The sequence below is a fragment of the Gavialis gangeticus genome, unplaced genomic scaffold, assembly GCF_001723915.1.
Source record: "Gavialis gangeticus isolate Ggan-Ray unplaced genomic scaffold, GavGan_comp1, whole genome shotgun sequence".
In the NCBI taxonomy this organism is placed as follows: domain Eukaryota; kingdom Metazoa; phylum Chordata; order Crocodylia; family Gavialidae; genus Gavialis; species Gavialis gangeticus.
In genome coordinates this window covers 42,845,877-42,857,455 of record NW_017728993.1, presented here as the reverse complement: position 1 = coordinate 42,857,455, position 11,579 = coordinate 42,845,877, and the positions used below count along the sequence as shown (strand labels likewise).

Here is an 11,579-nt window from a genome sequence, read left to right as displayed (position 1 = left end):
AAAAAAAAAAAAAAAAAAAAAAAAAATGGGGCTTGCTATGAATCACACAGCCACTTATACAAAAACATAAATCTCTTTACAATTCAATTGTTTACCCCCAAATGATCCAGAAGCAGCACTGAAATGTCTCTCATAAAAGTAGTAGCAGCCTTCATGTGGAGAGAGCACTGCAGTAAGAATTACTTTGTTTCTATATACTGTTTACCTTGTTAACCTATGAAAGAGTTTTGATCAGATTTAACAGAAATAAATACTCCTGGATGTACATAAAACAGCAAAAGTCATTCCTCAATATCAGTATATTCTAACAGGTTTTTAAGATACCCCAAACACTGTATTATATAAGTATACATGTAAAACTGTTTCATAAATCCCCCCAAAAATTGTGTTCATGCATATAAGGCAGCAGAAAAGCAGTAAAAGATTTCATATAATCAAAGCTAAACTTGTAGCTTTTCTTGAAAAAAAATTAAAAAGTTGTGAAGGACCAAGTCTTGATTGTTAACATCAAATATTAAAAAGAAAGCATAAGAACATGCCAAGAGACTTGCACTACATCAACAGAACTTTAAAAAGAGAGAGACAGGGATCCTGATGTTTACAGGCTTTAAAAATGCATTTCTCTGAGAAACCTGAGTGAAACAATTTAGGAACACACTGGTAGAGAAACCCAGCACCAGTTGGCCTATTCCTTTTTCAGTTCAGTTGTCTGTTCAGCATTTATCATGCCTCTGTCATTGTTTCCCCGTATCATGAGACTATCCTAAAAGAAATGGCTCTGGGTATGCAGGCAGTGTAGCAGGGGGAAAGTTTTTATCAGTAGAGAGGCAAGACCTTGTTTTCTCAAAGGAGCATTTTATGGCAAAAATGTGAATTTTATTAACTAACTCAATTTTCTGTTCTTTTTTTTGAGAGAGAGGGGGAGAGAGAGAGAGAGTTTAGTTTTTCACATAGCATTTTTACTCAGATTTTCCATTTTTACGTGTTTTGGCTTCTTCTTGTCCAATGAGACAAATAACTTTGTAGCATCCCTTTGTAATTTTGAACATCCACATCAAGTTCATAACATCCAAGACAACACTAGAGATAATCCAGGCACTCTGGGCTGCAAGACCCAGTCTCTGGAAAGCCTCTGTTCCAAATGCAGAAATGACGCGGCCATAATAGAAAGGGATGACTGCAATCCTCACCATAAAGAACACAACGGTCATTAGCACCCCATTGATGATATTGGCTTTTGAAGATTTGGGATATCCCAGTACTTCAAAGAACCACCTGCAAGAAAGAAACATTCAGAAAACCAAACAGGGTTCCGATTTTCCAGATCTCCCCTTAACTGCCTGAGCATCCTCCCATTCTTGAATTGCTGCTCCGATTCTTGGCTTAGTTTGCAAGCTCTTCACCCCAGCTAACTGCCTCCGTGTAAAGCATGGTGTAACATACAGTACTTACATGAAAGGTTTATAGTATAATATTCTTAAGGAACAGCATATAGAAAATCTTAAATTTCAATTACCAGTACAAACTAATGTATAACCAGCTGCACATTTCAGTCTGCAAGAGCCTACGTTGTTTCATAAGTTAAAATTAGAATTAATAAACTTTTTTCTTCTATTCTCTGAACATTTTAAATTGGACTGACTGATAGGCAACCAATACTCAGTTTTTTCCAAAGGGTAATCCTGAGCCAAAAAATTTAGATTAAAACACCTTCCAATTATGTTTATATGTGGCTTTTGATTTTTGTGACTGGGGCCTTGTTTCTGTCCTAGTAAGATTCTCATTGTTCAGTTCGGGCCAAACCAAAATCTCAGGTGCAGATATTACAAGATCTACTGCTGCTTAGAGAGGCCTCTGAGAATGCAAAAAAAATATGCAAAAGGTAATTTTGAATACATTTTCTCTCCCTTCATGCCCTGATAAACAATTATCTGGCACAGGGAACCTGTAAGTTCAGTTCATAAAGTAGTAATTGGCATTGTTTTAAGATCTTTTCTTTCCTTCTCACTAAAACTTACAGTAAAATCCCACCATGCAGGGCATGTGTAGCTGTGGAAGGTTAAGGAAAGAAACAGAGGATAGAAATAAAGAACACACATTAATTGTGCACCAGTGGGGGGGGGGGAATCAGCTAGAACTACTTATCACGAAGCAGCAGATATAATAATTATTAAAACTGATACTGTAAAATCAAGTGTCAACATCTGTTGTAAATTTACTACTGAGAGTTGTGGTCATATTGAGAGATGCTCTGGATTTCATTTGGCTTTATCTTGATGCCCATAAATGCCCGATTATACTTACTGTGCATCTGTAATGATTATTCATGTGCTGCACTAGTTTTATGCATTAGACTTATAAAGGCTAATAAAATAATAACTGGAAAAAGGGGTAATAGTCCATGTACCTACTGAACAACAACAAAAGAAAATTAGACTATTTGCATTTCACCTATCACCAGCTGTACACAACTGCATAAATTATACTAACCAAGAAAAAAAGTGGGTTTGCCTGGTACATGGACAAACCCAAATCAACACCCCAAAGAAGTGCAGAAAAGAATTATAAAGGAAATTATTTAGTAAAGAAAAATCTATGTAGATCTTGCAACAATGTACAAATCCTTTATAAAAGTTTGTTAACTGTGATTTTAATGCTCATGGAGAATGCTGGGCTGATAGCTACCCTGGAGACTCATCTATGAGAAGTGTATAATGCAAATAGTGTCAGTGCAAGTTCATATTGCATTAAAACAACTAAGAGAAAAATTATATTATGTGTCCTTTGGGTTTCTCAATACAGAAGGGACATAGATTTGGGCAGAAATCTTCACCAGACAGCTTCTGGACAAAAAATGAAGCTTGTATGATTCTTTATCACTCCAACCCTCTTCCCTAACTTAAAAGCTAGACTTGCCAAACATCAGTTTGAGATGGATCCTGATACAGCCCCTTCTTAGAGAAGGGAGGCACACTATGCAGCCCACTGCACCTTGCTCCTTTCCAGCGCATCCAGTAACAGTTAACAAAAAATATAAGGCAGCAATGATCATCATCATTACAGCTGAAAGCTATCCAGAGAGAGTACGGTCTTCAAATCAAGCTGCATCCCTTCTCCCACCCCCAACATCCAATACACTCTCTTCTCCCCAGTGCAGTCTTCCTTTCCCCCGTCCCTTGGTATGGCCCTTCACGTTACCGCCAAAGACATTCAACCTCTGTATTGGTCATCCCCAATAAACAGCTTGAATGTAAACAATAAACACAATGAGCTGTTGCATACAGCTGTATCAGAGCTGTATACATGAGGCTGGTGAAGCAAGCAATGTCAGAACTGCTGTATCAACAAGGGCCAAAAAAGTAAAAAGAAAGAAAGGTCTGGATTAGTTAGCGAAAGACCAGAGTTAGCACTGAAATTAAAAGAAACAAAAATAAAATTTCATTTTACCATTATAGGTGGTTGCTAGTGTCTATATGGTGATGAAATAATTTAGTCAGAGAAATGAATATACAGCTTAGAGAGGGGAACCACATATAGTTCTTAAAGGCACAGTACAGAGAATTCTTTTTGCAGTATGTAACAAAAATGGTTCCAATTATTTGCAGATGTTCTTAAAAGGAAATATGGCTATACTATAGACGTTGTTATACAGCCCGTTTTTTAGCTTTATTGTATTTAAAGGTGCTTCCAATTTTGTACACTCCGTTTTCATTTGCACATTCGAATTGACTTTTTTTATTTCTTTTAAAATACTTCTTGCAGCATCCACAACTGCTTTGATGGGAGGAACAGGAAGGAAAGAAACAGAAAACTACATAACTAGGGTGTCCTTTCACAACAAGGATCAATGGAGCCATAAATGCAAATGTTTAGATTTGTAAAACTTTTAAAGATATGCAAGCATACAGTAATATAAAATATAAACCTCAAGTAATCTAAGGCAACGTAATTCTATCCTGGGAACCTGATGGCAATGCCACCTGGTCTCTATTCTTGGGTTTACGATAATGCTTCAAAAACCCATACTGGAAATAAAAACTTGTATTGCATAATAATTTCATACCCTATTTTTATCCATCTAGTAATAAGACACGAATGTATAACCTTTCATTCCATAGTTTTATGCCAAATTTTCATTGTGTGCAAAATGCCATCTAGAAGAAGGACTTCCTAGGGAGTATACTGGAACATTTTGTGTGTGGATAGTAGCTCAAGTTACTATAGTGAGTATACTGTTCCAGTTCCTAAATCTGGCTGTGCCTAAAACTGACTACAGATTAATTAAATATCTATCATAGAAACTGACTGTAATTACTCATCTATCTAAAAAATATTTCAATATGTGGGTTAAAAAAAGAGTCATTAACATCCACCTACCGTTGATTCACAAAAGGAGTAGAGAACTCTGCAAGCAGACGGAAATTACCAAAATAAGCCAATAATCCTTCACCCTAAACAGAAAGGCAAATGTTACAGAAAAAGGAATATAAACCTTACATCATAAATGTATTGATCATCTCTACTTTTAAAGTTTCTTAAATGCCAAGTTTATAGCATCTCAAGCATTTTATCATAATTGCATGTGTGCATCAAATCTCAATGCCCCTTCACACAATATTGGGCCCATTATTAAAACTGAAAGCATTTATCCTTCCATGTTTGTAGCAATAACTTTAAAGAGCTATAACTTTGGATAAGTATGCAAATGTTTCTTATCACTATTAAACACTAAACAGAGCTAATAAGAAGCTGGCTAATAAAGGATTACACATGCCAAGCAAAAATGGTGGTTACATTATAAATTAGAACAGGTTTGTTTTTTACAGGACAAAACCTATGATGAGTAAAAACATTTTGTATTTTTCATGTTTTAAGTAAACTTAGCAGAATCACAAACTCACAGGAAAACTGTACTCATTTAGGAATTTTACTTTTTAAAATAAAGATTGGGGACCAACTACTTGGTCCCCATCCACCACTACAAAGCAGCTGAAAAGCTAACCTAAGAAACTAGTTGGGATTCCTTAGTGCAGAAAATGTCTGTGCTGCATACAACAGACTATGAAAACCCCACATTAATCCTGCCATAGGCCCCAGCATATGTTATCAACTGAAGAAAAAAGTATGGAGCCAAATTTCTGCCAATCTCTAACAATCTCCAGATGGCAGAGTGGCACAGAGGCACAATTAAAAGAGTGCCCAGTTAAGTGCCCAAATATTCAAAATAGCTTGGAACTGAGGCCTCCTATTTGAATAAAAGTTCCACTTCTGATCATCCTACATTCATTCTTTCTATAATCTCCATAGAGAAGAGGTAAGGATATATTATCTGTTTTTGGTTTGTTAGTTTTTGGCACTGCCTTATGCTACTAAGAGCATGGATTAAAATATCTGCAGGAGAAGCAGTTTATGGGCACGAATAAAAGCAAATGAGAGGGAGTCATTAAAATGACACTATTCACCAACAACTGCCATACTGCAGTATGTGCTACTACCCCCGAACCCCCTCCCAGACCTGAAAATGGGGAATAATTTCTGGCAAGAATTCACATTTTAATGTTGATCACTGTCCTGCTACATATACCATTCCATTTTCAAGTTCAGAACTGTGCAAATGAGAAGAACTGCTGCTCTTCATCAATATCTTACAGTTTAAGGGGGAGAGGCAAGGATTTTTTAGGGGGATATCTTTTATGGGATGAACTACGTAGTTGGGATGAAGTTAGATAAGCTTTTGAATGCAAGATATGCATCATCAGGTCTCATCCCAACTACGGTTCTTCCAGAAGACATCACCCTAAGAAATACTTCCCTCTTGCATATTTTCTGCACCATTATGGCTACATCATCACTTTTACAGTACTAGTGTACAGGGCCAAATTCTGAACTAAGATAAATAGGTATAATTTCCATTGACAGTTATATCTGAAGACAAAAATCTGATCCTGGATGCAGGGATAACAACTTTTCTTAAACCTATATCTAGTTGATTGCTAGAGATCTTACTACTCGCACCTAAACCCAGGACTGGTTTTGTTGTCATTACAAAGAAGAAAAAAAAACAGCAGAAGATTTGGAATTTCATGTTTTTGGGAGGCGGGGGGTTTAATCCAGTCTCATTTCCATGGTAGTAATGCTAAATCTCTTATCCTAAAAGTAGAAAAAAAATGATTTACCCAATAGTGTAACTGGGGGAGAGGCCACCAGGAAAGTACTCCCAGATGCTGCCTTTGGGGAGACAAGGAAAAGAGTGTGTGTGTGGGGGGTGGGGGGGCAGGGGTTAAAAATAGCTGCTATCATGCTAAATGGGAAGAGAAGAAGGAAAAGGAGTGTATGCATGGAGGGGGGTAAAGAAAGGGGTTAAAAATAGTTGCTATCATGCTAAACAGGCCACCAGAGACAGCAACTGCCCTGTTACACCTCTGTATTTATCCTCTGAGTACACTCCATCTCCTTTGAGCCAGAAGAAAGGATTACATCTAAACCATGTTTAGATATACACATTTTGCTCATAAAAGCATCATTTGTTTTTTGAACACCAAAAGTGGGCTTTTATTTCTCTAGTCAGCCCAAATAGTTACAAGGAGGAGCTGGAAGATGAGTTTGATGTATATGTTGATAAGTACAATGCATCTGTCATTCTGGACTTCTCCTTCATGACAATAATTCTGCTTTCCTGTTCAAGACAAGCACCTATGGTAAATTCAATATCCTTGGCAATTTGTTGTAAAGTCCAAGGATACCAGGGTTTATGGTTGTAGCCATGTTGGTCTAAGGACATTGGCAAGCAAGATTCTTTGAGTAGATGCGATATGTTTTATTAGACCATTTTATTAGAAATGTATTTACATTCTCACTGACATCCTGCCACACTTTTAGCTTCTGTCATTTCTTAGAGTCTCAGAACAGCAGAGACTTCCTATGCCTGAAGAAGGGTAACTGCGCCTGAAAGCTTACAAAGAACTTTTTTCCAACTACTCAGTTGGTCTAATAAAAGATATCACATCTACTCAAAGAACCTTGCCTGCAAAAAGGATACCAGGAATTTCTGCCAAGAGTCTATGCAAGTATTCTAAATAAACCAAAGTTTCTTTTTATAAAAAAGTATAAATTTAAAGCTGATGAGGTTTCCTTAAAGCAAAAAAAATGGTCACAGGTATACATTATCACAAAAATAAGAAAGCTTGTAGAACATCATTTATTATAAATAAAGATTACTAAACTCGCTGTACCACAAATTAGCAGCAATATATGACTTCTTTTCCTCTCTCTCATTAGTTTTCTTCTTTATTACTTATGAGCTGGCTTACTTCAGATTAACAAACGAATGCATACATTATTTTGCAGTACACCATCTCTGAATAAAACCTGGCAATGATTTTGCATATGAACCTATACTTATAGCTTTAATTTGCAAAATCATTAAATTCGTATTCCTCTAATGTACATTGATTAGATGAAAAGGGCAGCTTCCTTTATCGAGAAAAGTCTCATGAATATACACCCTCTCACACTATTTCTCCCAATAGAAAGCGCGCCAATTATCATAGTAATCTTAAAGTTATGTTGTAACCGTGATAGTCCAGGAAATGTGCCAGAAGCAAAGCAGCAAAGCTGTTCAAAGAACAACATAGAATACATTATAACACAGTCAAAAAAGATAAATAGGGACTAGTTCTACATTTTAAATTTTCTTTTTTTTTTTTTTTCCAATCTATGGAGTAGAAAATGTACATCAGACTTAAAAACAAAAATTGCATGGTCAGATCTTATTTTGCTTTGTTTTCAGGGAATGGGATTATAGTCCATCATTACAACCTTTAAAGCTAGTAAAATTTATAATATGGTTACACTTCTGTGATTTCAGAAGTCTGAAAAGACTCATTAGACTAAGTGCAAGAGAATCAGCTGAACTGGAAAGTGATAAACTAAGGTGAACAGAAAACAGCCTCTTCCCCAGGATAAGTGGGGGTGAGGGAGAATCACTGAACCTTTGCAAGATGTTGCTCCTAACACAGATCAGTACAATGAGAATGTTAATTGCATAAACAGGCCCCCAGCTCAAATTACATTCCAAGTTGCAAGTTAAGTCCCGGGCACACCAGTCAGCTATATTTCTCATTTAGAAAAGCATTTCACAACAAAAAATCTCTTACTAATAACAACGCTATAGCAGAGTAGCTCTAAAAACTTAATTTTTCTACCACCTGGAGTGATATTCATGATTCAAATGTCATGGTTTTCTATACTATAAATGATGAAGGAGGGCTTTTCAGATCTGGAATTCCTAATAAATCAGCTAGCACTACATTTTGTGCAAGGTATGAGGGTGGGCAGAAGTCCATTCAACTTTGCAAGTGTTAAGCTGCAAAGAACTGCATATGCAAGTCAAATGGTGGCAACTGATCTAGCTCCCACTCAGGAGAAGAGTGGATACCTAGCAACAAGGTTAGCTGGTAGAGGTCTACCATCCTTTGCTGAAGCTGATCAAGAGTTCTATAACAGAGGAGACTGGAAGGTTTATAACATTTCATGACTTGTTGTACTATTTTCACCATTACAAGCTGAAGGAAACTGCTACACAAGCCTCAGCACAGATAGCTACTCTACCAACTTGTGAGGAAAGCACAAGCTAGAGCAGTAGCGGCCTTAAGGGAGGGCAAACTGGGTGATCGCCCAGGGCCCGACACTTTAGTGGGGGACCATATTTTTGCAACACATTTTTTGGGGGTAAAGTTTTTGCAAGGAAATGGCTCTATTTTCATTTTAACACTCAACTATTTATCTAATTCCCCTGTCACAGAGCACTCAGGTGCCCTGCGCCTAAAAACAGAAAAAACAGTTCGGGAGAGACCCCTAGTGGCAAGAAGAGGGAGGCCCAGCTGCCAGTTACCAGGGCAGCCAGAGTAACAGGTGCTGGTTGCCGGGACAACAGCTGTGGGGCCAACTGACAGGAAGGGGCAGGGCCTGGCCCATAAAAGCCCAGGCAGGAAGCCAGGAGGGCAGTTCCCCTCTGGCGACCAAGGGAGGAGGACCTCAGCTAGTACAGACGAAGGGGGGAACTCTGACTGTGTGAGCATCGCTTGGTCGCTGCTGGGGTTCGAGTGTTTTCCCGGTAGGGACTGAATGTTGTTTGGCCGAACAGTCTAGCTTTTTATGTTATAGCCCAGGGGCTTTGTGTTTTTGTGTTTACTGTTTTGATCGGAGGACCGGGTGAGGCTATCAGGGGTTGGAGGGAGGCCTCATAGAGGCTCCACGGTACTGTGGGGACCCCGGTGCCAGACAGAGCACAACATTCAAGGGTGCATTGACCCCAGCCCAGAACAAGGGGGGCAGTGAGAAGCCCCAAGGGGGTAAAGAAGAGGGCCAAGTCACAACAGGGCCCAGGTCAAAAACCACATCACCACCATCTGTGAGGCTTAGGCTGCAGTGTAGGGGAAGAAAAGGAGCCGCAGGTAGCGCCCCCTGGCACCGGGGTGCATAAAGTGGGCAGCCTCCTGTTAATTAGATCAATCAATTAACCACTTAAGATCAAGGCATGGCAGGAAAGTAAGCAGGCGGTTGGCCCATAACAGGAGGGCAGAGCCACTCCTAGAAAGGAGTATCGCCACCGGAGCCTGTCACATCCCCCAAAAAATAAAAAGATTCATGATACATAGGTTATCAAAATTAAGCCTCTAAGGGGCCCCAAATGACTCTCTTGCCCGGGGCCTCAACAACCCTAAGGCCACCACTGGCTAGAGTGAGGGGTGCTGCATTACAGATGCTTGTTTTCTAAGTGTGCTGTAATCTCCTATACTTTACCTTTCGAAAGCATGTTCAGCAACCTGTGCAAATCCTAATATACAGACAAGTATTCTCTCCTTCTCTCTCCCTGCCATGTGTCCATAAAGTAAACGGTAAACTAGACGAGAAAGTTCACATCCTTAATGAAATCCTTGGGAATGTGAAACAGCTACTAGGAAGCCAGCAATGGTTTCAGGGTCAAAACACTTTAAACAAGGCCCCTACTACCAAACAGAGTGTCAAATATTAGCTCTTTCCCTAGAGGACCTGACCAGAATCTCTGTATTAGGGATAATGCCTAACCAGCCACAGTAAACTCAGGGGACATGGCAGTCAACATCTGGATCCCCTCACAGAGAGTGACAAGTGTCCAACTGGGGGAGTACTACCAGATGCAACACTGCCTCTATAAAAACTGGTTTGGATGTTTATGTAAGGCCCCATCTACACATTACACTTAAGGCATGATTAACTAGTTAATTATGCCTCAAGTAGTCACTGGGCCACACATTCAATCAATTAATGATGTGATAAAGAGAGGAATAAGCTACAAAGTTATTCCACAAAATGCGTAATAACTTTGTAGCTGCTTATCATGCCATAACTGAAAATGTGGCCAAGGGCCCCTGTGGCTGGGTGCCCTATCAGCTGATTGGACCTCCCAGCTAGAGGGGCTCACCTGCCCCCCCAGGTGAAGCTTACTCCCAGTCCTCAGGGGCTGGGAGGCCTATCAGCTGACAGGACTCCCAGCCACAGGGGCCCTCCACGCACCCCTATGGCTGGGAAACTGCAGTTGTATGAAGCAGCCCCACAGCACAGTTGCTGTCTCCCCGCCATGGGGTGCCCCTGTAGCTGGGAGCCTGGGTCAGCTGATGGGGCTCCCAGCTGCAGGAGTGCATGGTGATTGGGCTCTCCCTCTACTGGCAATAAGGCATCATGAGAGCCAACTCACAATCCCAAAAAACATGCTTTTGAAATGCCATATGTGCATGGCAGGGAGGCGCAATTGTGTGGATCATGCATTAGATCCCACTGCGCCTTTACCTGCATGTGTAGAGGGGCCCTAAAACTTATATAATAAATTTCCATCTTAAAATAGGGCTGCGGATCAACTTCTCTGAGTTACTCAAGCCAGAACCGAGTCCTTCAGACCTGGAATTTCAGAGCTGTTGTCATTACTTTAGCTAAATCTATCAGCTAAAATCAGTTTAGCTAAATCTATTACTTTGATTTGCCTGTTTGGATAATTATAGAGGTAGTTAACATTTAGTCTGAAGTCAGGCAGAAGGGCAGAGTAAATTAGTGTCCTCCTCTACCTTTTAGGCTAACTAAATCAGATTTATACCACAAGCTTTTGCTAGCCCAAGCTCACTTCAGACATGGCACATTTTAAAGGATCCCTAACATACACATGCAGAATTCAAGTGACTGTCTTATGCATTAAGATATCAGAAGATTATGGCCTGGTTAATATTTGTGGAATTTAAGACCTTTAGAAAAGTATACCAGTATATCTTATTTGTAAAAAGATATACAAAACCTGGGATTTCTTGGGGAAATACTGGTTGAGATACATCACCACAATGCAGTGATGTTCATCTTTAGCCACTATTAAGTGCTTGTTAGAATATTTGAAAATATGACACTCACCAGCACAAAGTAATAAGCATATAGAGCCATCAAATGATGAATTACAAAAAAAATGTCTCCAATTGCCTTCCAATAGTAAGTAATAAGCAGCAAATCTACAAGAGAGAAAAGGGAAGGGGGGGGGGAAAAAAAAAAAAAAAAAA

General features: G+C 39.3%; 1 protein-coding gene across 5 annotated transcripts in view; it reads right to left on the bottom strand.

Moving 5' to 3' along the window:
• Positions 1-284: 284 nt before the first annotated feature.
• TMEM56 (transmembrane protein 56) overlaps positions 285-11,579 on the bottom strand; it is a 72,915-nt gene continuing 61,620 nt past the window's right edge. For all 5 annotated transcript variants that reach the window (XM_019501646.1, XM_019501649.1, XM_019501645.1 and 2 more), the window contains 3 exons: positions 11,437-11,531; positions 4,378-4,451; positions 285-1,275 (listed from right to left, as the gene is read on the bottom strand). In XM_019501646.1, the coding sequence (XP_019357191.1) occupies positions 960-1,275; positions 4,378-4,451; positions 11,437-11,531 (485 nt within the window). In that variant the 3' untranslated portion in view covers positions 285-959. The remainder of the gene's footprint in view (positions 1,276-4,377; positions 4,452-11,436; positions 11,532-11,579) is intronic.